At 40.6% G+C, this 24,270-nt stretch overlaps 1 protein-coding gene across 2 annotated transcripts in view; it reads left to right on the forward strand.

The window, feature by feature from the left end:
- The first annotated feature begins 18,154 nt into the window (after positions 1-18,154).
- Positions 18,155-24,270, forward strand: part of DNAH7 (dynein axonemal heavy chain 7) — a 229,811-nt gene continuing 223,695 nt past the window's right edge. Inside the window, exon 1 of one of the 2 annotated variants that reach the window (XM_036023151.1) lies at positions 18,155-19,595. In XM_036023151.1, coding sequence (XP_035879044.1) covers positions 19,581-19,595 — 15 coding nt within the window. In that variant the 5' untranslated portion in view covers positions 18,155-19,580. The remainder of the gene's footprint in view (positions 19,596-24,270) is intronic. The other variant, XM_036023150.1, reaches the window with a different exon arrangement.

Genomic DNA, 24,270 nt, shown 5'->3' on the forward strand with positions numbered 1-24,270 from the left:
GGAGGAGGCTAAATCCATATTAAACCTGGGCTCAAATTGCGAGCTCCCTTATTGACAAGTTGTGTGATCTGGGGCAAGGCACCTATCCCCTCTGTGTCTCAGTTTCCCCATCTGTCAATTTTCGATAATATTAGTAACTATCATCTGTTTTGTGTGAGTGTTAAATCTAACCATGAATGAAAAGAACTTAGCATAGTACCAGGCACATAGTAATAACCAGTGTTAGCTATTATTATTATAAGAGAATATAACACAGTCAGATCTTTACTTTTAGGTCCCAGTGTGGCCACATTCTCGGAAGAGAATCTGAATCATCAGGGCTAAGAAAATACAATCAGGCCTAACTAATAATCACTAAGTGTTTTCAGCTTAGTGCTCATTAAACCCTAGCTTTTGGTTCAATGGCCAGATCTACATTTGGTAATTCTAGTTCACTCAGACTCAGGTATCATGTCTTTGAAATTTTTACACCTACTGGTTTTCTAGGTCAGTCTACTGTTTTTTAAGTTTAGAAGTGTAATGCTAATTATAGAAATGAGAAATCATAGAAATGTACAAAGGGAAAAAAGTCACTTGTAACCTCGTCTTCTACCAATGGTGAGAATTGAATGAATTGTAATTCTTGGTGGTGGCTCTCGTCATTGGCCATGCACGGCCATCTTTCATTTTGTTTACTCATCATTATACAGTGCAATGACCCTCCGCCCTGCTAGGCAAGGAGAGTGTTGCCAGTAACTGACTTGCATCTGTTTGTTTTTCCCATTCCTCATGGACCCGGTGCCTTCCTGCCAGAGAGAACTGCTGTCGTCCCAAATTTTGCGTTCATCACCCACCCTTTTCTCCATTTTATCATGTACAGACACACACACACACACACACATGCACATATGTTGTCTAAATAATGTAATATTTAGCTTGGTTTGTTTTGATGTATTTAATGATAGAATATTAACATTCATCCATGTTGGCTTGCTTATATGACTGAAATTTATTCATTTAAAAACTTTTACCATGTACCTATACCACAATTTATTTATCCTTTCTCTTGTTAATGGGAATTTGAGGGATATATATATTTTTAGTCTTTTTTAAAAAAATAAGTATTTTCCAATGTTAAGATCAAATATAAAACACAATTTTGCTTCTGCCTTCTGCTTGCCTCTATGCTTTTCATTATATTTAACAATTTTCTTCTTTTATTAAGAATTTTAAAAATAATGTCACATTCAGTAGATATATCATATTTTACTTAATGACCTTGCTAATGAGATCTCCAATAGATTCTGAATATCTACCCAACTCTTGAGAATCAACCAACAAGAAAATAATACCACTGGAGGCACAAAGTAACAATTACTGAGCCTTGGTTCAGTAAACATATAGCTTGAGGCTCTTCTAAACAAAGAGAAATATTAAATAAATGAATGCACTTCCAGATCAGAAGATTTTGAGCACAAAGAGTGGGGGTTCCAGACATGTGCACACCCCAGCAGAAGGACAGACCTCCCCTGCTTGGGAACAGTTTCCTTTCCCAATGTCCTTGTGTGTGCTATATGCACCATCTACCGCCCCTCGTCTTCCTTACTAATGCAACCCACAAAGCAGGCTGCCAAGTCCTTCAGGAGGGGGAGCCTTCCATTGTTCAGGAGTGAATCACGTTTCCATTCCCCTTCTCAGATTGGTTCAGAAATAGGTGAGTCATTCAATTCCTGCTAATGCCACCAGACACAAAGTCAGCTTGGGGATTTCTGGGGAAATATTTCTGTAGCTTAAAAAGGGATGCATGAAAGAGTAATTGTGTCTTCCAAGGTTTGGACTTTAATGTGTAAGGATACATAGACCATTTTTGAACATGAGTGAACCAAACCTCCATGCTGAGAATGCCAGAGCAGAAATTTGGGTAAAACCTGCATCTCTGATAATGTCTTTGACTTGTTGAAATACTGTATTTTGCTGTGTATGATGCATACCCACGTTTTTGGAAATGTTATATGTGGGATTATTATACCCATGCTATGTAACCATTATACCCATGTATAATGTTGATCCTTATTTTTCCCTCAAAAATTTGGGCAAAAAAGTGCGCATTATAAATGGCAAAATACAGTAACCAACCTATAACAACTTGACGCTGTTACTCTGTCTTTAATATGTGAGATAATAGAATCCTTAGCCATTTAAGCCATTTTGAGTTGAAGCTTCTGTTATCTGCAGCAGAAACATCCAAACTAACATAAGGAGGTTGGGGACATGTCTCACTTTATCACTAAAAAATATTAGTTATTTAGTGCTGGGGCAACAAATTTTCACAAATTTGGCTTAAAACAACACATTTATTTTCTTAAAGCTCTGGAGGTCAGAAGTCTAAATTCAAGCTTTGACAGGGCTGAGTTCCTTCTGGAGGTTCAGGAGAGAATCCGTTTCCTTGTTTTTTATCTTCCATGATATCCTGAACTCTTTCGTTTGTGGCCTGTTCCTCCCATGCTACAACCTCTTACCTCCATCAGTATACCTCCCACTACTGACTCAGATCTCCTTCTGTCCTCATAAGAACATTGGACTTCCATAGAGAGTCCAGGATAATCTCCCCACCTGCACATTTCTATCTTAATCACACCTGCAAAGTCCATTTTGCCATATAAGGTTACCTAGACACAGGTCCCAGGGATTGGCGATGGACCTTTTTGGGCATGGGGAGGACCATTATTCAACTTACCGTGTCACATAAACTGAACAGACCTCGGAGACAAAAAGGATGACAGCGGCTGTCGCAGTCAGATCACCCATGCACACTTGCAGGGGGAAGGAGTGGGATGAAGACGTTACTGACCTGCAGCTATTGTCCCATTTATATCACCAGTCTCAGCCATAATCTTTCTCTTTGCAAGTAGCTGTCTCTTCGTTTTTATCTGTAGCCCTAACTTTGCCCTAATGATCAAGCCTTCTTGCCTCATCTCCATAATGACATTTGACTTTACTCTGTGCACTATTTTGAGCTTTATCTGTCCTAACTTAATTATCAGAAAACCCTATAATTGTTATTACTGCTATACCCATTTGACAGATGAGCAAATTCAGCTGCAATTGCCTCAACACAGCTTACCATGAGCGCTGATTTTCTCTGCTTATATAGCCTGCTAATAGCCTATAGCTCTGTGACACTCTTCCAGAAACTGAAAGTAAATTCAGGTTCTTACTGAGGACCAACTAGGATGCTTTTAGTTGCAATTTCCACCAGACTCAGTGGGGTTTAAAAAATAAGGGGTTTATTCTCTTCCCAAATGAAGCCCAGAGGGAGGGCTGCTGAGTGGGTTAATTCAGCTGTGCAGTCATGTCCAGGAAGGTTCCTTTAATTAGGGAGGAAAGCCTTTTTTCCAGAGCCCCTCAACAGTGTTTCTTTCTTGGTTTGATCCCTGCACCAGTGACTGGCCAAAGAGAATGGCCAGTCATGACTCAGCCCTGGGCCCCAGCCTAACTGCTCCGGGCATATTGCTGCCTGCTCCCTGAATGAGGCTAGAGGTCCTTAAGCAAAAGGAAGAGAGCAGGAACCAAGGGGACCCACCCTCCCCGGGACAAGCACACCCACAGAGTGCTGTCTAACAACTTCTGAAACAATACTCTGTAACTGATTCCGAGGTATCTGCTGGCACATGGAGCTACTACACCCTGGGACCACTCACCGCTGGATCCAGACGGACTTCACAGCTGCCCTCAGCTGGTGGCAGCCCACGAGATGGGGAGTGCTCTCACTGAGGCTGAGCAGAGCATCGTTGGAAGCAGCGTTTGACTCTTGCCTTATCAGAGCCTCCCAGAGGGTGCATGCAGTAAACAGTTCAAAACAACTTTGAAAATAGTATTTTTTTATAAAGAAGGAAAAATTCTTGTCCTGGACCAAATATGCATCTCTTCAGACAACGACTTTTCATATTCACTGGAATTTTTTTGAAGTTACTTTCTCCATTTCCCCCAAAATAACCTATTTCACCAAAAGTAAAGCACGTGGCCCCTAATTTATCTCTCCCAAGCAGAGCAGAACTGCGTCACCGACAGGGGACTCCAACCCTCGCTGCTGAGTGGCCCCAGGACATTGGGCCAGAGTCTCATCTCACACAGCTCAGTCCCTGCTCATATCACGATCAAGCTCTGGGCATCAACTGATAGGTCCTAAATTCATTATTCCATTCCATTCCATTTTATTTTATTTTATTCTACTCTATTTTTAATCCTCACCCAAGGATATGTTTATTGATTTTAAAGAGAGAAGAAGGCAGATAGGGAGAGAGAGAGGAAGAAACATTGATCAGCTGCCTCCTGTACACATCGCAACTGAGGATCGAACCTGCAACCTAGGTATGTGCCCTGACATAGAATCGAACCCGCAACCTTTTTGGTATATGCAACAACACTCCAACCAACTGAGCCACTTGGCGAGGGCTATCCTAATTATTGAACCAATTGTTCCTGTATCAAGGTTCTTGTTGCCATTGGCTCACAGGCATGCTCATTTCTTCAGAAAAGTAGGGTGTATAGCCTGGAGGTTCAGTAAAGTAGGTGCCCTTTCTGTCTGAACATCCACAGCTAAGAGCAGCCTCGTCCCCATTAGTCAGGAGCCAGATGAAAAGCTGTCTGCTGAAGAGGACTCCTGCTGCAGAGGCCCAGCACCCACCTCTGCACACCGCGGGACAGGTGGGCGGGCTAGCATGTTCAAACTAGTAGAGGAGGCAAGTGGCAGGGAACACCTCTTGTTTTTACTTCAGACTGCAGCACTGTGTCTCTTCTCCATGGCCACTCCTGCTTCCTTCCTGAGAGTCAAAGTCTCTGGGAGTAATTGCCCCTCGGCAGGTCCGCAGTGCCCTTTGTGCAGGTGAAGTCCTCCTTGTATTTGAGCCAAAGGGTGTTTTACATGTAAATACAACACTGCAATGTGTCCAACATGTTCCTGATAAATCCTAATGAACAGTCTTGTGAGTCAGTAGTCAAGGAGGAAGTTAAAGGGGGAAGTTTTGATTTGGGTAGGTGTTAAGAGCTTTTTGTGGCCCATTTGGTTAGATGGGTGACCCCACAGGTCACTGCTCTGGGCGGTGGAACAGTGGAAGACAAGGTGCTGCACACCTTGGAGTCACCTTCACTCTCTTGTTGCTTTCACTGGCGTCCAGCAAGACTGGGCTACAGTGCTCAGACATCAGGACATCTGAGAAAGTCCTCTGCATGCTGATTGTCCATGTGGAAAGCTAAGAGAAGTTCCCGAAACAGTCTATTTTCTCTTCCTCTCTGGTGCCCACCCCCCTCCCTTCCCCCTGCAAGTATTGCTCTGAAATTGCCCCCGGCCTTGTAAGTCACACAGTGCCCTGCTGGCAGGTCTAAGATAATTTCTCTAATTGAAAGAGAGAGGTTATCTGATTTGCCTAGTTTAGCATGAGTCACTTGTATGCCTGAGAAGCAAAGTCCTAGCCTCTGATATTGATACTGGAAACTGCACAAAAGGAATGAGTCCCTGGAGTTTACAACACACATCGTGAATCTCACACCAGTGGTGCCCTGGCTGTTCAGAGGCATGAAACAAGATTCAAGACTCTAAGGTGAAGGTGATTGTGAAAACCCCAGATTCTGTTAGAGAGGTGTTTTGAGTACATAACATATTGAACTTTAATATTATGAGCTTGAAGGAAAGTATTTCCTTTGTAGTAGGAAGCCTCTGTTATGTTTTGGAGAAATTTTCCCGTAAATCATTTAACAGCTGCTTTACTCTACAGGCCTTGAAATTCTATCCTTTCATTGGGTACATATGCTTTTGTTTTTGGAAGCTTCACATGCTTCTCTTGACCAAAATATCAGCTCCTGGGGAGGATTTAATAAAGGCTGACCCCACAATAATTGTTTTTAAGCAAACCTTCTGCTTATCTTTAAGTAGATATCATGCCCTGTATAATACTCTATGTAAGATTATTACAAAAAATCCACAGAGCCAACCTATAGAGATAATGTTTTGTGACAAAAGAAAATGTTAACCATCTCTTAACATAGGATCATCTTGTATCTGTGATTATAGTAGATGCTGGTAGTAGTATAGTCTGTACGTGTGTGTGTGTGTGTGTGTGTGTGTGTGTGTGTGTTTAGTGGCAGGGTGGAAAGGCATGATGGGATAAAGCCTTGGCAGAAATATGACCAATGGAAATTCTCTCTTTTACAAGGCAGATGGCAGATTCCCTTGACACAGGTGAGACCCTAAATGAATACCTGCGAAAGGGTATAGAAAGAGAATAGCTTGCTCAGTGCCACATTAGTGCCTCATTAGAGAAATGAGCCTGCAATTCTCCAAATGTGTTCCACACAAGAGTCATCTGGAAGGTACATGTGCCAGAACAAAGTCATGATGTGTTGATTTCTAGAAGGGGTTCTTGGACAAGCAGGATTAAAAAATAGAAAAAAAAAATGAGGCTGGAAATTTACCAAGCATGACTTTAGGTCATGGGGCAGAGTTATTGAAATCCCCTAAGAAAGGAAGATTCCCATAGAGCAAGAAGGAAGTGGAAACAGAGAGGGAATGGCAAACAGCTTTGCTCTGAGGGGCCATCTGGCCCTGGTCACAATGTCTTACTGGTCAGGAATGCATGAAGGCAAGTGGCTGGCTTAGAGTAGAGTAGGTCAATTTCAAGAGTTTTCAAGGAGATTTTCCGTGCCAATTCAGAAAGAATACAAGCAGGAGAAGGGCCATTTATGACAACTTTTGCAGTAGATAGAAAGTTTGCTAGTCATTGGGGAACTGGTTTCAATTTTGGCTGATTTATTGATTTCGATGGAGACTAACTCCTCATTTTGGAGACTACATGTATTAACATATTAAAATTCAATAAATAAAATAGCTGTTTCCAACTTAAGCTCTGAACCACTCAGACCACTGGAGATTAAAAAAAATCTCAGCTTGATTACTGAAGACAATTACATTGGAGGGTCTGAGTATGAGGTTAAACAGGCTTGTTAACACTCCTCCGTCCATCTTCTCCTTGATTCACTGCCCTCCCCCCACAGGTTCATAACTCCATAGAATAACACATAGAACTCAGGAGAGCTCTATAATTATGATCGCAGCTTTTCTATAAAGGATACGACTCGGGAATAGCCCAATCGAAAGGCTGCCTAAGGCAAGGCAACGAGGGGTGGAAGAATGGGAGCGTAGAGCTTGCGTGCACTTCCCACTCATTTACGTTTGCAAGACACGTTCTCACATGTGATTCGTGTCACATTAGTGTGGGCACGGAGAGGAAAAACAGAGCAAATTCCTAGTTGTTACAGATTTTAAATAGAGAAGCTTTACTCAAATGAAACTAATGGGTGTCATCCACTAATGAGTAGGGGGTAGAATAGGACAAAAGAATGACCTATTTGAGTGAAGTTCATCTATTTTTTAAAAATCTGCACTTTTTCACATGATAGCACATATAGAAAATTATACTATTCATACATGATAACAGAAAAAAATGGATGAGTCTGCTTGAAGTTGACGAAGCAGCTAACTCAGGGCCCTGGCTTTTACAGGCTTCCAGAGCTCCGGCTCTCCGGCACCTGTTTGGGGTTTGCCGGTGTGCGCTGCCGTGGGCTCGAGACAAACCGACCTCAGGGATCTGCTACCTATTTTCTTTCTCTGCCTGAAACAATTATGGGTTCTCTTCTTTAATTTGTTAACCAAAATAATTCTCTGATATCAGCTCGGTGTCCTACAATTCAATTTAATTCTGCCACTAACTACCCCACGTTCGTGTGTACCCCACATTTGTGTACCCCAAGGTTAAGGGCTACATGCCAAAGACTGTCCTCCTTTTAGACACCAGTCACGAGCCTTGCTGCCCTGACTCCCCACCTTGGGTTCCATAATCCATACAATGACTCAGAGAACTCGGGAAAGCTCTGCAGTCGTGATCACAGTTCTATTATAAAGGATACAACTCAGCCAAACGGACGAGCTGCCTGAGGCAAGGTGGCGGCGGTGGAGGCGTGCAAGTGCAGGGCCCCTGTGCCCTCTCCAGGCATGCCAGCATCCCAGCGCAGTGAGGTGCTGACCCTCTGGAAGCCTCCGGAAACTCGCTGTTCAAGAATGTTTTATCAAGGTTTCATTAAATAGGCATGATTGACTAACTCACTGACCATTGGTGTGGAACTATCTCCAGCCCTCCTCCCACTCGCATCCCTCCCCTGCTCAGCGGTGCAGCAGGGGGACTGAAAGTAGAAACACACTCCAGTGCTTAGTATTTCCAGTCACCAGCTCCCATTCTGAAGGTATAGTAGAAAGGGGTTCCTTGTGAATAATAAAAGACATTCCTATCCCTCAGGAAATTCCAAGGATTTTATAAGCTCTGTGCCAAGAACATGAGACAATGACCAAATATATTTTTATTATACCACAATGAGGTAAGTTACATTAATAGATCTGTCTAATGTTAAACAATTCTTGCATTGTAATATTTTATATACTATTTAATTTGACCTACTACTGTTTTGTTTGGGGTTTTTCCATAATGAGAATGGCCTATGATTTTCCTTGTTCATGTTGTCGTTGTCTAATTGTACTAGCAAGGACCAGTTGGGCTTATTAAATTAGTCGAGACATTGCCCTATTTTTCTAGTCTTAGGAAAAATTTATGATTAGAATAAGTTCCTTGACTGTTTCATTTCACATACAGAACTGTCTGAGCTGGTGTTTACCTTTTTAATTATGGATTTAATTACAATGATAATGATAAGATCATTCAGATTTTTCCATTTCTTCTTGAGTCTGTTTTGGTAAGTCATTGTTTTCTAGGAATTTGTCCCTATCATTTAGGTTTCAAACATGTGGACATAACACTATCCATAATGCTCTCTTCTTATATTTTAGTATTTGCTGTAATTGCACATATGTCCTTCTTTTCCATCTTAATGTGTTTTATTTTCATCCAGAGTACCAAGGCAGAAGCCACAGATTACACTTGAATGGAGCTTTTGCTGTGAGGTCTGTTGAGATTATTCTTCCCTTTACATACTTAAGGATGGCACTAATTTCCACCATCTGTCCCTGTACCACCTCCTCAGTCCACGATGTGATACTCGTTTTGATATACCTTCTCTGCTTGGGGTGCAGGGAAGTTCCAGAGACGTCCACTTGGCCTTCCCAATATGATAGTTCTCATCCCACAAACCAAAGACCCGATGAGGTTTTGGTAATTGCCAAGTGCACCAATCCCAGTTATGCAGAGAAAAAAATCAGTCAACATAAATAGAACAAAAAGTAATTGTGATGGTACAATTTGTAGACAGGACTTTAGAAACACTATTACAAATACATTCAATGATTAAAAGGAAAGCTAAACATACTGAAAGAACAATATACAGAGAATCTCAACAGAGAAATTGAATCTTTAAAAAAGGAATCAAATAGAAATTCTAGAACTGAAAAATACATCACATAAAATGAAATTGTCATAAGATAGGTTAACATTGCAAAAAACCCCAAACAAACAAAAACTTGAAGACAGGGCATAGGAACTATCAAAATGGAAGTGCAGAAAACAAAGACTCCAAAAAAATAAAAAAGTGGACAGGGCCTTAGAGACTCGTGGAGCAGATGAAGTAATGAGAATATATACAGGATGGGGCAAAAGTAGAAAATAATACAATGACTGATAAATAATCACACAAAATAAACTGTGTTTTGTTCATTTATAACCGTAAACCTAATTTTGCCCTGCCCTGTATATTTGGATTATCAGAGGGATAAAATATAGATTGTTGCAGATAAACACATTAGTGACATTAGGCAAGATAAACACAAAATCACATCAAAACACATCTCATAATCCAATTGCTAAAAATGTACGTAAAGAGAAAATATTGAAAGCAGCTATAGGAAAGGCACTTCACTTATTGATGAACAATGTTAATGATATTTGCTAACTTCTCAGTAAAACACAAGCCATAAGCAATGGACAGTTTAGGCCTATTACTTGGACTGCCTCAATCCGTGTGCGCTAATTCAGACTCTGTCTGTTGCTGGAGAGTCTCTGTATGGTGCTACTTCTAACCAGCCTCTATGCACAAGTTTCCGGCTTAAACCCGGATAGTAAAACATGACCATACCATATATTATGGAAATTATGTATCAGGTAAAAAAAGGTCTTAAACTTGTTGGCATACTTTAATATGTGTTCTAATTAATCATCACTGCTGCTTCATATCTAAAAGTATTCTTAGTGCCTTGGCCAGGTAGCTCGGTTGGTTAGAGTGTTGTCCTGATACACGAAGGTTTTGGGGTTGAGCCCTGGTCAGGGCACATATAAGAAGCAATCAATGAATGGATAAATAAGTGGAACAACAAATTTCTTTCTCTCCCTCTGGCTCTCTCTCTCTAAAAAAAAATCAATAAATACAAATTTAAAAAATAATAAAACTACTCTTAGCTAATGATCTGGTGCATTTAGAAAAGAAATATTAGTATAAGAAAAAAGATAGATGGTATAAATAAATCACTTTAAGTCATCTTGAGAAAGAAACGCTAAGAACTCAGTTATGAATACCAAAAAGAAAACAATAATTCTGATTTAGAAAAAAGTAGAGCATATAAGTTTATTCAGACTGTGAAGTTAAAGCTGAGGGAAAACTTAGAAATAGTGCTTCCAGATAAAAAGGTTTATACCATGTGATTATTAAATATTTTATTGTAGGAGAATACTTAGTAGCAAGGAAAATGCTTATGATACATGATTAAATATTTTTAAAAACAAGCCACATAATGGCAATGGGTAAACCGTCATCCAGTGATGACAGATGGAGAGAGATCAGTCAGTAGATAGGTGGATATAGAGCAACAAGCACTGCCGGGATACAAACATATGGACAGTGATAAAGTACTAGGTTTAAAGGTGTTTCAAATTGTCTTCCTTGTGCTTTTTCACATGACATTATACAATTTCTATAATGAACATGGGTCTGTAGTTTTGGACAGTAAGGCAATTAAAGGGGAAATGGGCACAAGAGAGGTATTCAACTGAGACAAAATACAGCAGGGAGCAAGGACTCAGGGTCCAGAAGCCTCGAGGTGACGAGCCGCTGGCATGAGATCTGATGGGAGAAGGCACTGCTGGCAGAGCCCTCTGCAAACTGTGGATGGGGAAGGAAGACGAGTCCGGAAGTGCAAGAGAACTAGAAGAATGAGGCGAGGCAGTCACGCAAGCCAGGAAGGATATAATTTTAAGAAGGGTGTAATAACTGCATCGAATTCTGAAGAGTAATTAAAAAAAATGAGAAGTGGGTCAAGGTCATGAGTGATATTAAAGCTCTTTCAATGGATTGTGACAATTGAAGCCAGATAATAGAGGATTTTCAAGATCAGTGGCAAGGAAATGGAAAATGGGTTAAATAGGTAAAGACCACCCACTTGAGGATCTGGGATATGAAAGGAAGGAGAAATGGTATAGAATTTAGAAAAAAGTGTCAATTAACATTCAATTTAGCAGCTAAGAGATTTTTGAATGATTAAAAACAGAAGGAAAGGAGTCTCTTTCCATTTTTTTGCATTTACTTTTTAAAAACTTTTGCCAGTACCTGAATATTCTTTTAAAAATATATTACCATGCGACTCTTTTGAAGATAATGTTACTTCAATTATTATTAGTAATATTTGAAGTACATTTTAAGTACATTAGTATTTGAAGATACATTCCTTTTTGTCCGCTAGAAGAACATGTGACCTTGCCTAGGTGCTCCTTAGAGGAAAGGTAGGACCATCCCAAAGTAGGGTCACACTGCAAGTGAGTCACATCACAGAGCTGCTAAGTAGTCAAAATTTAGGATTATGACTTTTCTGTGTTGTGGTTTGACACTTGGGAACAGGTGATCTATTACATGTGTCATTCTTTACCCTTTATGACCTTGAAGGGTGTTCTAATTTCAGCTTCGGCACCCTTTTATTCTGCGGTTTAAATATAAATAATGATAAGAACTCACACGACTCCACTCCAGGAAGACAAAAAACCCAATTAAAAAATAGGCAAAAGACTTGAACAGACCCTTTTCCAAGGAGGACATACAGAGGGCCCAGAGGCATATGAAAAGATGCTCAGCATCACTAGTCATCAGAGAGATGCAAATTAAAACCACAATGAGACACCACCTCACACCCGTCAGAATGGCCACCATAAACAAATCAACAAACAAGTGTTGGAGAGGATGTGGAGAAAAGAGAACCCTAGTGCACTGTTGGTGGGAATACAGACCTGTGCAGCCACTCTGTAAAACAGTATGGAATTACCTCAGAAAACTAAAAATGGAACTGCCATTTGACTAAGCAATTCCATGGCTGGGATTATACCGTAAGAGCCCTGAAACATCAATCCAAAAGAACCTATGCACCCCAGTGTTCATAGCAGCACAATTTACAATAGCCAAGTGCTGGAAGCAGCCTAAGTGCCCATCAGCAAATGAGTGGATCAAAAAAACTATGGTACAGTTACACAATGGAATACTAAGCAGCAGAGAGAAAGAAGCTCCTGCCCTTTGTAACAGCATGGATGGAACTGGAGAGCATTATGCTAAGTGAAATAAGCCAGGCGGTGAGGGACAAATACCATATGATCTAACCTTTAACTGGAAAATAATCAACAAAAGAAAAAAGCAAACAAAATATAACCAGAGTCATTGAAATTGAGAACACTCTAACAATAGCCAGAGGGGAGGAAGAGGGGACAGTGGGGAGAAGAGTTTTCAGGAACTACTGTAAAGGACACATGGACAAAACCAAGGGGGAGGTTGGAAGCAAGAGAGGGAGGTGGGTTTGAAGGGTGTGGGAGGGAGGGGTGAGGAGAAAATACAGATAACTGTAATTGAACAACAATAAAATAATTTTAAAAAATTAAGTGAAAACCACTGATGTAATTAATTACATTAAGCTTTAAACTTATGAATATCAAAAAATCCTAAAAGGGATATAACACAATGTATTTGTGTAGCCTAAAGTTGAAACTTGTGTTTATAAACAGCATATAAAACACTATGCAAGAAATAAATGGGTGTGTTTCATTAAAAAATAAACTATGATAAAACTTCATTGCCTGTTTCAGTTCTATGTATGTAAAAATGGAGTTATGTATGGCTTAGAGGTGTCAAATTATCACTCACACATTTTGTGACCAACAATAGGAATTGACTATGGGGTTTAAAGAGAAAAAAACGTTTTGCTGGTGATGAAAATGTTTACATACACTCTCTTGGCCATAGCACATCTGTAAGTGATGACCACCATCATACCACGGAAATGAATCTGTCCTGGGAGTGACTACTCAGCAACAATCACGGTGTGAATACCGGAGTAAGCAGCACAAATGTGAGCATCATATGTATACTTTTTGGTGCTTTCTTTTTAAGAGTCTATAGTGTAAAGAAAAGAAACAATTTTCAGAGGCTGTCAGCAGAATGCTTGAAACCAACCTACCTACACACTTTTACCCGTGTGAGGTCTATTGTCAAACTGCATGGAGCAAAGGAAGTGGGAGGAAAACTGACATGGACATACACCCAAGTCTGTACTGATGTCTGCTTCACGTAGAACGCTGTGACCTGTGTTAAAGGGAATCACTGCGATATACGACGTAGGAACAACCGTGCCTCACAGGCATCATCGGTCTGGTTGAGAGATGCATGCAAGTGAAATGGTTAAGCAGGAATGCAAGGCATCGATTGCCAGGTGATTGAATTGGATAAATGTTTCGGTGTTCGGAGAGATGAGTTTATTTAGGCTGGGAAGGTCTCCTGGAGGAAGGAGGATTTGAACTGGACCTTTAGGGAGGTGGAAAGGTGGAATTTGCACTTGTGGAAAGAAAGGGGAAGTCATCCCTTTCAGGGACAGCAGTAGTCACCAGACTTCAGAGCCCCTCCCTTTCGCCCCTTGCTCACAAGCCCACATTTTGGAGTGGGTGATCCCTGGTGAGGTCCTGCATCTGGCCTAGTCTGGTAGAGTACAGGGCAATACAGCTCTGACAACACACGGTACTCTCGGTCACATGAGTCCAGGTCACATTCTGTACATATCACCAGCACTTGGCAAATACTTCAGAGCACGTAATCTATGAACATATGATTTTATAGGGTTATTTTATAAAGCATTTCACCTGGAAGGAAAGAGGAAGGCCCGGTGAACCTGGAATGCCTGCTTTTTACTAGGAGCTCAGCTGGATGTTTCTCATACATTATCCGAATCAATCCCCACAACAATTTAAAAAGGTTGTGTTTCTAATTTAGAGAAAAGAAAATGCTAGTTCAGGGACGCAAGGTAACTTTTTTACCTTCACCAGCCAGTCGAGTCAAAGTCAGGATTTTTTCCTGAGATATAATTGACATATACCATTGTCTTAGTTTTACTTGCACACCATAATGATTTGACATATGTATATATTGTGCAATGATTATCACACTAAGTTTAGTTAACATCCATGTCAAGTCAGGATTCATACCAGCTCTGACTCCAGAAAAAAGCCTCTTTTCCTTCGCTATGTTCTTCCCTAGAGACAGAAAACACATTTTCCCCTTTAACTACCAGCACTGAAGTTACAGAAAAGAGGACTTATTAAATTAGTTACAAGGTCAAATAAAATATTTGGTAGGCTAAGAACTGCTGGAGAGGGCTCTCCCTCAACCTTTGGTCAGGGAAAGAGGACAGCTTCACAGTGTGTTCTTTGGAAAGATTACCAAAGTCAATAAAGAGAAAGTTTTCTAGCTGCTGCAAGCAATCATGAAAACACTACATATCTATGCGATTACCTAGCAAAGTCAAAGAGCATTTTATTGGGCAAATAAAAAGTCCAGAATGAAGTCAGTGCCCATGACCTTTATGCTACCTGAAAAACACCAAGCGTGATGAAGTACAGCACATTCCCAAAGTCTTTAGACATAAGGTCAAGAGTCAACACTTTTGACACTTTGGCTTACAGTGAGCATATTACCAGAATTCCTGGGGTTACTTGCATATTTCTTCAAATAAAAATTAACTGACTTTTATATTATTGCTTCACACCACACAAGAGAAAAATGACTAAGGTATCATGTGAAGATAAGGCATACAAAATAGCCTTTTAGTAAAACCTGGTTTAACAAATTTGGGTTACTTTCCAAGCATGTGTAATCTATTTAAGCTTAATACATGAATAACTTCTTGATTATTGCAAAAATATCAAAATCTAAGATATTTTATGGTTCTATGGTAACTGAACAGTTCTATGGGGAAAAAAAACACACAAGGGTTTTCTCTCTGATTTGCAGGTGAATATATCTCCCTCTAGTGTTCTAAGAAACCAAATGCAATCATTTGTATTTTTCCAGATCTGGTTGTGATTAGTCGAAGGTCAATGTGTAGTAATAAAGCAGTGCTGTTATTTGTTTTTGTGGGAATTGGTCCATATATAGCTCAGTATTTTCACAAACAAATACCACATGCATGAATTGTCAAGCACATTTTGTAAGCTTCTAGAATCTAAGGTATCTGTTGTAACTCTAACTTTGTGCTCCTGTAACTCTTTGTTAAAGGGTTGGAAAAATATGTAACTTTTAACTTTTACGTGTCCAGAAGGAGAAAAAGGGATCCTTGGGGCTTGATCCCTGGACGACCTTTCCTTCTGTTTCTAGTTACTCTCTGTCACATGATGATTTTATCTAAGCTCATGGCTTCGATTAGCATCTATCTGTGGATGAACTTCTAAACCTATGCCCTTACCAGAGGGGTCCTCGAGCTGCGTGGCTCCCTGCCTCCTCCACATCTCACGTGGGTGTCTAATAGGCATCTCCAATAAGGATTCTGAAAACCATTTTTTCTTGCAGCTTTCAGCATGCGGCTTCCCCACCACACCTCAAGCTTCCCATCTTAAAATTTCTAGTACCTACCAAGTAGCTCAGACAAAAAAACCCCTAGCAATCATTTTAACTCATTCTCATTCCTTACATATAGTCCATCACCAAGTCCTATCAGGTTTTACTCTGAGATACATCGCTAATTTGTCCCTTTTGCTCCATGGGCATTACTTCCCCCAAGTTCAAGCCCTTGTTGTTACTTCCCTGACCTACTCCAATAGGGTCTTTGAAGAGTGGGTGGGAAGTTTATGTTATTATTATTTTTTATTGACTTTATTGGGTTGACACTGGTTCACAAAAGCACACAGGTTTCAAGTGTGCGAGTCAATAAAACATCGTCTGCACACTGCATCGTGTGCCCCTTACCCCAAGCAAAGTCTTTTTCTGCCCCCTGCCACCCACCCTCTGCCCACCTCCACCTACCCTCCCCAGCCCCCTTTCCCTCTGGCTATCATCACTCTGTTGTCTGTGTCTATGTGTTATATATGGGTTTTTTTTTTGCTTAACCCCTTCACTTTTTTCATCCAATTCTCCTTCCCCCTGCCCTCTGACAGCTGTCAGTCTGTTCCATGTGTCCATGCCTCTGTTTCTATTTTGTTCATCAGTTTATTTTGTTCATTAGATTCACCAAAATCTGGAAACAGCCCAAGCACCCATCAGTAGAGGAGAAAATAAAAAAAGCTGTGGTACATTTACACAGTGGAATGCTACTTGGTTGTAAAAAAAAAAAAAAAAAGGAAACCTTACCTTTTGCAACAGCATAGATTATTATGCTAAATGAAATAAGCAATAGGCTCTTAATTGACCTTCCTGCTTCCCCTCTGGCTCATTTCAATTCATGGCCTCTCCACCTTATTAAATAAAATCCTTCCTTACCATGTTCTTTGCCTCCTTCAGGCCCCCATACACATGAAGCTCTTGCTCAGATTTAGGCCTTCCCACGAGCTCACCCACTTCTTGGGAAACCCATTCATGACATCTTTAAAGGACTGGCTCCTTTTTTGTCACTCAAGTTTCATCTCAAATGCCTCTTCCTCAAAGAGACTTTCCCTTGAATACAATACCTCCCATTCCCAGTTTTATTTTCTTATCTTTTTCTCTGTCTAAAATATATAATTTATTTAGATTATAGTATAGTACTTTATTTAGATTATAGAATAATAGTATATTATTAATATACTATTGTTTTCTTGCTAATTTTGTTTCCCTCTGCTAGAACAGGAGCTGGGATCTTGGTTGCCCCTGTATCTCCTAGGCCAAGAACAGCACCTAGGCTGAAGCAGGTGCTCAAGAAATATTCCTCAGTTGAACAAAATGAGGGAGATGAGGATAAGTGTTTTCCTTGTCTTTGGAGTATGTTTGCAGAAGAGAAAACAATGGGCAGAGGAAAGGATTCCAGAGTCTGGACTGTGCTTTAGGCTGTACACCAGATTTTTCTCAGCACCGTACCATGCCCCACAACAGTAGGACTCATGGACAACAGTGTGGTGATTGCTGGGGCAGGTGGGGGTGAGGGGCTGGGGTGGGATGGGGGGGATAGGAGAGGGGGATGGGTGGGAGTGGAGGAGGATACGGGATGGATAAATGGTGATGGGGGAAAAAGTTGCCACTTTGCCTCAAAAGGAGCACTTCTAACTCTTACCAGCGCTCCTTCCTTCCACACATGCTGAAGTGTCCAAAGCAGGAGGTAGAAATTAAGTAGTAACAAATAACATCATAAGGCATAGCTCAACAGCTGCATAAGCTTACACATTTTAAAGGTTTTCCTCATAAAAGATTCCCTAAGAATCAGCACAAATTTGGACATAAAATCCTTAAGCAAGCATTTGGTTCATGTCTAATAAAATCATCTCAGCAAAAAAACACCCCAAACCACGAGAGAAACACAAGATCATAAATACAACTGAACTTGACACCCAGGGAACCAAAATATCAACACCTTAATTTCTGTTCTCCATTTGGGCTTTCACATTTGGTTAACTGAGGTAACAAGTTTCTGTTCCCAGACATCTCCTCTTAAAATGGACTTCCCTATTTGTATGCAGGTTAGCAGTCAAAAGCATACAGATAGCTCTACCCAAATTAAACATTAAGAGAATCATTGAGACAAATAACATGTCTTTCTTTAATTTGAGGGATCCAGTGGTCTACCACGTGTGACCTAAAATTCATTTCTAACATTATATATATGTACTAGAAATAACATTTGATATATAAACATTTTATTTTATTTATTTATATATTATATAGACATATATTTTCTTGTCAGGGTTTTGAGCTGACCTTAACCTTAATGGTGAGGACAGGAATTACATCTCAGCCTCAGCCTGATTGGTGACATTGATTACTGTGAGAATTACTACGGGAATTAAGTCCCAGGAGCCGCATTTCTCTTGCTGACAGGGATCACAGTAACTGACAAATACAAAAGAGTTCTTTGCCAACTTTTATCAAATTGTTTTTACATTCCAAAATTTTGGCAAAGTGCCGTAGAGCAGATAAATTTTGACACAGGATTCTGCCAATAAGAACTTGATCCCCAGGGGAGCTTGAAATGGAGGTTTAGCAGAGACAATGTAGGAAGTCAGAATACCCTGATCTTTTTTTAATTTCAATTAGAGACACAGCAGAGGACTAAAGAAGGATAAGTTGGCTGGTGGGGGAGGGTGAGAGGTGCATGGCTGACTTCTTCAGGCTGATCTCTGGGCTGCTGCTGTGAATTCTTCTATTCCTTGTTGGCCTGCTCCTGTGGACTCGTACCCTCTGTGAAGCAAGCCAGTTCGTGTTGGATTTCTGCCAAGAACTCAAAATTCCTTCTAAACACCTGGGAACTGCTGGGACGAGTTCTTTTGGCAACACATTGACAGCCACTTTAACCAATCACATCTTCGTGTCTCCTGGTTATTGCATGTGGTGTCAGCTCTTGAAGCATTTTTTTCCTGCTTCTCCTATGTCCTAAGTGCTTTTTGTTGCTTCTTGGCTGGCTCAACCTTCTAGTACACTCTGCTGGCTTTCAGGTCTTTTCACTATGCCCTGGGCTATGAAAGCACTCTACATCTTCACCCATGCTCCAAACCCCACCCCTACCTTCAGGATTTGACTGAAATTTGACTGTCCCCGAAGGCTGTTTCTGCGAGGTTTTTCAGCTCTTCCGCATTCCAGCTTCAATTAGCCCACAGTAAAACTGATTTCTTGATACATCTTTTTGTTTAAAGCTACAGTTTCCAAGAAACCTATCCACTCCGTCAAAGGGGGATTCACTGCACTCTTAGTTCCCAATTATCTCTGGTCATTTCTTTGCAGTTCTCTTTGCATGGTCGCCGCCCCTCAGTTTCTCAAATATTGCCTTGTTCTACACACTCCCTGAGCCACCTCATCCGTACTCCTGCATTTCAATGTCTTTTGTATGCTAGCGAGTCTCAAAGGTGTCCCTAGCTCAGAACGGCGCTGAGAGGTCTGGAAAGCTCCCTCCGGACCCACGACCAGTTTCCGGGTGCTCTCCCGCGAGCCACACATGACCGGAAATGGAACCTGCGCTGACCCGTTGCTTAGCAACAGCGCCACCGGGACGCTAAACAGCCCCTGCGCGGAGAGAGCGGAGACTGCAGGCCAGCTTTCTCGGGGGGGTCTTATTTCTGGTCCGAGCGGTCTCGGGGGCGCCACGCAGCAGCGATCCGGCAGCCACTGGGTGCCGCCAGCGCTACCTCGCAGCCATGAGCAGCGAGCAGGTGAGAGGGCGGCCCGCCCCCAGGCTCCCACTGCCGGGAAGGCTCCTCGCATTTCAAACGTGGAAGCCCGGGCCCTTTAGACTCCGCGGTCGTCACCCCGCGGGGTACAGCCTCCTTCACCCCAGTTATGATCGAGGGTACTGAGTGCTCTCGGTGAAAACTCTTGTTTCCTTACCTACCGTTCGTCCCTGATGTCAGAACAACGAAACTATCAGTAGATAGTTTCTACCAGCGGTGCACTTGCTGTTTAAACCACAGCCGGAGAGTGTTCCCAGGTTGCTTAACTGTGGGTGTGTTTAGGTCGGGGAAGGTGGACAGGGAGTCGCAGTGGGTTTGGGTTCTGGGTTGGAATCGAAGCCCCTTTCTAGCTGTGCTACTTTGGGCAAATCATTTCGTCTTTCTAAGCTTTCTCTGCGGAGGGGGAAATCAGAGTAATGTTTCCTCCTTTCTAAGATTGTTGTGAAGTTCAAGTAAGATACCATACCATACCATCCCGTACCATACCATAATCATATGTGAAAGGGTTTGGTAAGTGGAATTTTTTCTTAAGAAAATATCCCCATGGCATGGTAATAAAAGACGCATGTTGCAATAGCTACATTTCAGAACTCTTTCTTTATTGGACTTAAGGGAAATGGTAAACCAAAGAAATACAAAACAATGGTCTAACTTTTTAATACCAGAGCAGATGGGAAAGCATTAAGCCTAGGCATTATTCTGGCTAGCTAGAAAACGACCCTAACTCTGTAAGACTGGAAATTCATTCCCCCCGCCAGGGCCACATTAGTCTTCTGGTTGCCTTCAAAGGGACGAATGTAATTTTGGGACTGTATAAATGTAACTACTCCTTAACTAGGGGCAAGGAGATTGGTATTGCTGCCTGGTAGAATCAAGTTGCTGGTGGGATAAAACAAGGTGGAGGGCGGGATTCAGCCCATGGGCCTTGTGTTTGCCACCTGTGTTATAAGATGAATATGGAAAAGGCTGCTTTAATATCTGGGCACTGAGTAGGAAACAATTGGTTTTAAGCCTGCAAATTTTGCTTAGCTTCTGTCTTTCAACACTAAAGTATAACTCTTTTTTTTTCCAATGCTTCACAGTTTTTTCTGTCTTAGCATTAATTGTGGAAATGGTGTTAAAAGGTGATTTATTCTCCTACCATTGGGTTGTAGATTACTAACAGAAAATGTCATTACTTAATTAAATAAGTAGTCAATGCCTAACTGATCAAGAAAATTTGGCTTCAGCATTATATTGAAATGTGTAATAAATGAAGAGTTTTGTTTATGGAGAAAAAACCCCAGATTCACTCACCATTAGTAATTAGTAGTAATAGAGCAAATGAGCAAACAAAAACAAAAGAAAATTGAGATACAGATTACTGAAAAATAGCAATTAGACTAATGGCCTGTGCTGATTTTTTCTATGTGGTATTGTAATCAAAGTCCTTTAAAAAAATTGTCAATATATATTCAGCAACTTACTTCCTTGATGCCCATTTTAGTCTTTGGCCTGATCTTGAATCACATTCCACGATGTTGAAATGTACAATATGTTTATTGTATTTGCAGTAGCATTTCTGAATCGCTATTATTTTGCAAAGCCCCTAATTGACCAATTTACAGCTAAAAAGCGTCCGCTATAAACCTACTGGCAGTTAAATTTTAAGTATTGCTTTATCTTAATAAAAGTATTATTTAGAAATGACACCCATTATCCCTTCCTCACCCCTCCCAAAGGACATATATTATTAAAAATGTCAGTGGGCTCTTGAAAGAATGAGCCAGAATCCATCTATTTACTATTTTTAAACAGCAGAGGACTCTCTTACTGCGTTAGTTGGTCTGTAATTTTAAAACTCTTTATACTCTCATTTATGCTAATTTTGAGTGTAGTTTTCCTTTTGAAAAGACGAAAGTTTTTATAATTCAAACTAAAACAAATGGAATGAATTAAATTTTGGAAATGCCATTTTATGTGACATTTACTTATGTATTCATTTAGTTTGAAAAAAGTAAGCAGGTGGTAATTCATGTTTGCTGAAGGAGATTTTAGCATATTCATCTCATTAGTGGAAGGTTGAGAGTAACCTGGCATTTTTCAGAAATAGCAGTCTGAGTTCTTAAGTTAGGTATTTAAAATAAATATAAGTCTTTTACAGTTGCTCATTTCATTTTTAAATTAGTAAAAATCCTAAAATAAGGCATTCTGAGTTTCAGTTGACCATACATTCATGCCATAGGTTCATAGATTCTAGTCATTTGATGAGAGTGGTTAAATGTGGAGTATATGAGGTTTACAACATCCCTTCCAATAGACAAGTAGTTGAAAATTAGCACAATAAAAAATAAGTTCAAAACCAGACTACTTAAGGAAGGCCTAGACTCTTTAGCTAAATTTTGATTTTGGTAATGTAAAATTAGATTAGTCAGGATCCAAACGGGGAACAGATGGCATGCTCAAGAGAGTTAACCGAAGAAAACTTCTAAACAGAGCATTTTCTGAGGTGTGGGCAAGGTTAAGGGAGGAACCAATAGGGATGAGGAGGCATTTAAGGATTGGTAGCAATAGATAAGCCATTATCATTCCCAGGACTGATGGGTCAAAGAAACAACACTATTCTCAGAATGTTAGCTGGGGCCTTGGAATGGTAGCTCCCTGGCAGAAGGTGAGCTCTGGAGAAATTCAGCCACTGTCAGAAAGTTGGAAAACAGGGAGTACTGGGAAAGAAATCCTATACCCTTGCTCCTTCTGCTGTCTCTCTTGTCTCCTACTGGTGCCTCTTACTGCTTAATCCCTGCCGGAAGCCAGAGGGGCTGGGGACCCAGATGATGCTCATACATAGAATTCAGCCTTCCAGTCACAGAGCAGGAAGATATCCATGGTGATTTGATTGGGGCAAACAAGACACATCACAGAAATTATTATGCAGCATTCAGAGACATTTCCCTATTTACTAATCCATTGAGATTAAAAGTTTTTAAGTCAGTTGTTTGGATCCTATAATGCTTTTCCATCCATAACCTTTATACTTGAAGATAAGTCTAACAAAAGATGTATGAGACATGAAGACTACTATAAAATGTTTTTGAAGGTTATACTCCTGGGATCTGAATGAAGAAATATACTGTATTCATGAAGAGAAAGAGTCAGTGTTATTATAATGTCAGTTTTCTCCAAATTATTTTAGAAATTCAATATGTTTCTATTAAAACTGCAAAAATTTTCCATGCAATGTGGATTCTAAAATTCACATGATAGACTAAAGGTCAAAATTATGCATAATTTTTAGAGTAGTAAAGTGAGAAAATTGTCTTACAGATTTAAAGACCTATTGTGAAGTCATAGTAAAATAGACATGATACAATATATTTACATATAGAAAAATATAGCAATGGAATTAAATAAGGACACAAAAACAGATATGCAGATACACACATGTATACTATGTGAATATCATACCCATTTACCGTATGGATGTATGTGAGATACAAGAATTGTGTGTATACTAAAATATGTGTCAAAAGACGTTTATTGAAACTTCTTTTGTAATGGAAAGACATTGGCAATAAGCTAAAATGTTCTTTCACAAAAGAATGGAATGGATAAATTGTACATATTCATACAGCAGGGCATTATTATAGCTGTGAAAATCAGTGAGGAAAGTATTAATGTGGGAAGTGAACAACACACCTGCTCGTATACTGAAACGTTTGAAAGGGGGTTTCCCTGTGTGATGCGAGGGAAATGTGCTGGAAAGCTGCGCTTACGGATGGCAGTGAGTCTAGGAGGAGTCTGCTGCAGGGCCAGTCACACTCGCAGGCTGGGCAGGTGCCCACAGGCAAGGATGCTGACTGCTGGCAGCCGCAGCGTGGGAGCAACGAGAAGCAGTCCTTGGACCCAGGAAGAAAATTCCCTTTCTCTTACAGTGTCTCTTTTTGAACCCTTTATAAATACTGTGCCAGCTGGAGAGATGTCTTATAGAGCCCTGCTCAGCAATCACAAAGGAAGGCAGAAAGCATAGGTTTGATGATGAGGTGCAAGAAATTGACAAGTGGCCGAAGCACCACTCATGTTGTCTGTTTTATAATTCAAAGAATCATTCTCAACAGTGTTGCTTCTTACCTGGTATTCTCTAGTGCAAAGAAGGTAAAGACCTTCTTACCTAAACGTTATTGCTAAAAAGTACACATGTTACTTACAGTAATTTGAGGGTGCAGGGTGCATTGACCTGAATACATTGTCACCTAAGGAAGTGGAGAACTCTGGGAAAAAAAGTTTTAGCCATGGAAAAGGGAGCCAGGGCTGAGTAAACTTTCGATGCCAATTAGATTCAGATAAATTCTCAGAAGATATGACCAGTTCCCCATGGAATTGTCTTGGCATCCTTGTCAAAAATCAGTTGCCTTTACAGTGAAAGACAAATACCACATGATATCACCTTTAACAGGAATCTAAACAACAAAACAAAAAAACTAGCAAAATATAACGAAAGACACTGAAACAGGGGATAGTCTGACAGTGACCAGAGGGGAGAGAAGAGGGAATTTCAGGGGGGAATGGGTAGGGTTTACAGGAACAAATTTGGAGGACACATGGACAAAAACTAGGGGTGGGGGGTAATGGGGGGGAAGGGGGGAGGGTTGGGTGGGTGGGCTGGAATGGGAGTAGGGGG

This window comes from Phyllostomus discolor, chromosome 4, assembly GCF_004126475.2.
Source record: "Phyllostomus discolor isolate MPI-MPIP mPhyDis1 chromosome 4, mPhyDis1.pri.v3, whole genome shotgun sequence".
Lineage (NCBI taxonomy): Eukaryota > Metazoa > Chordata > Mammalia > Chiroptera > Phyllostomidae > Phyllostomus > Phyllostomus discolor.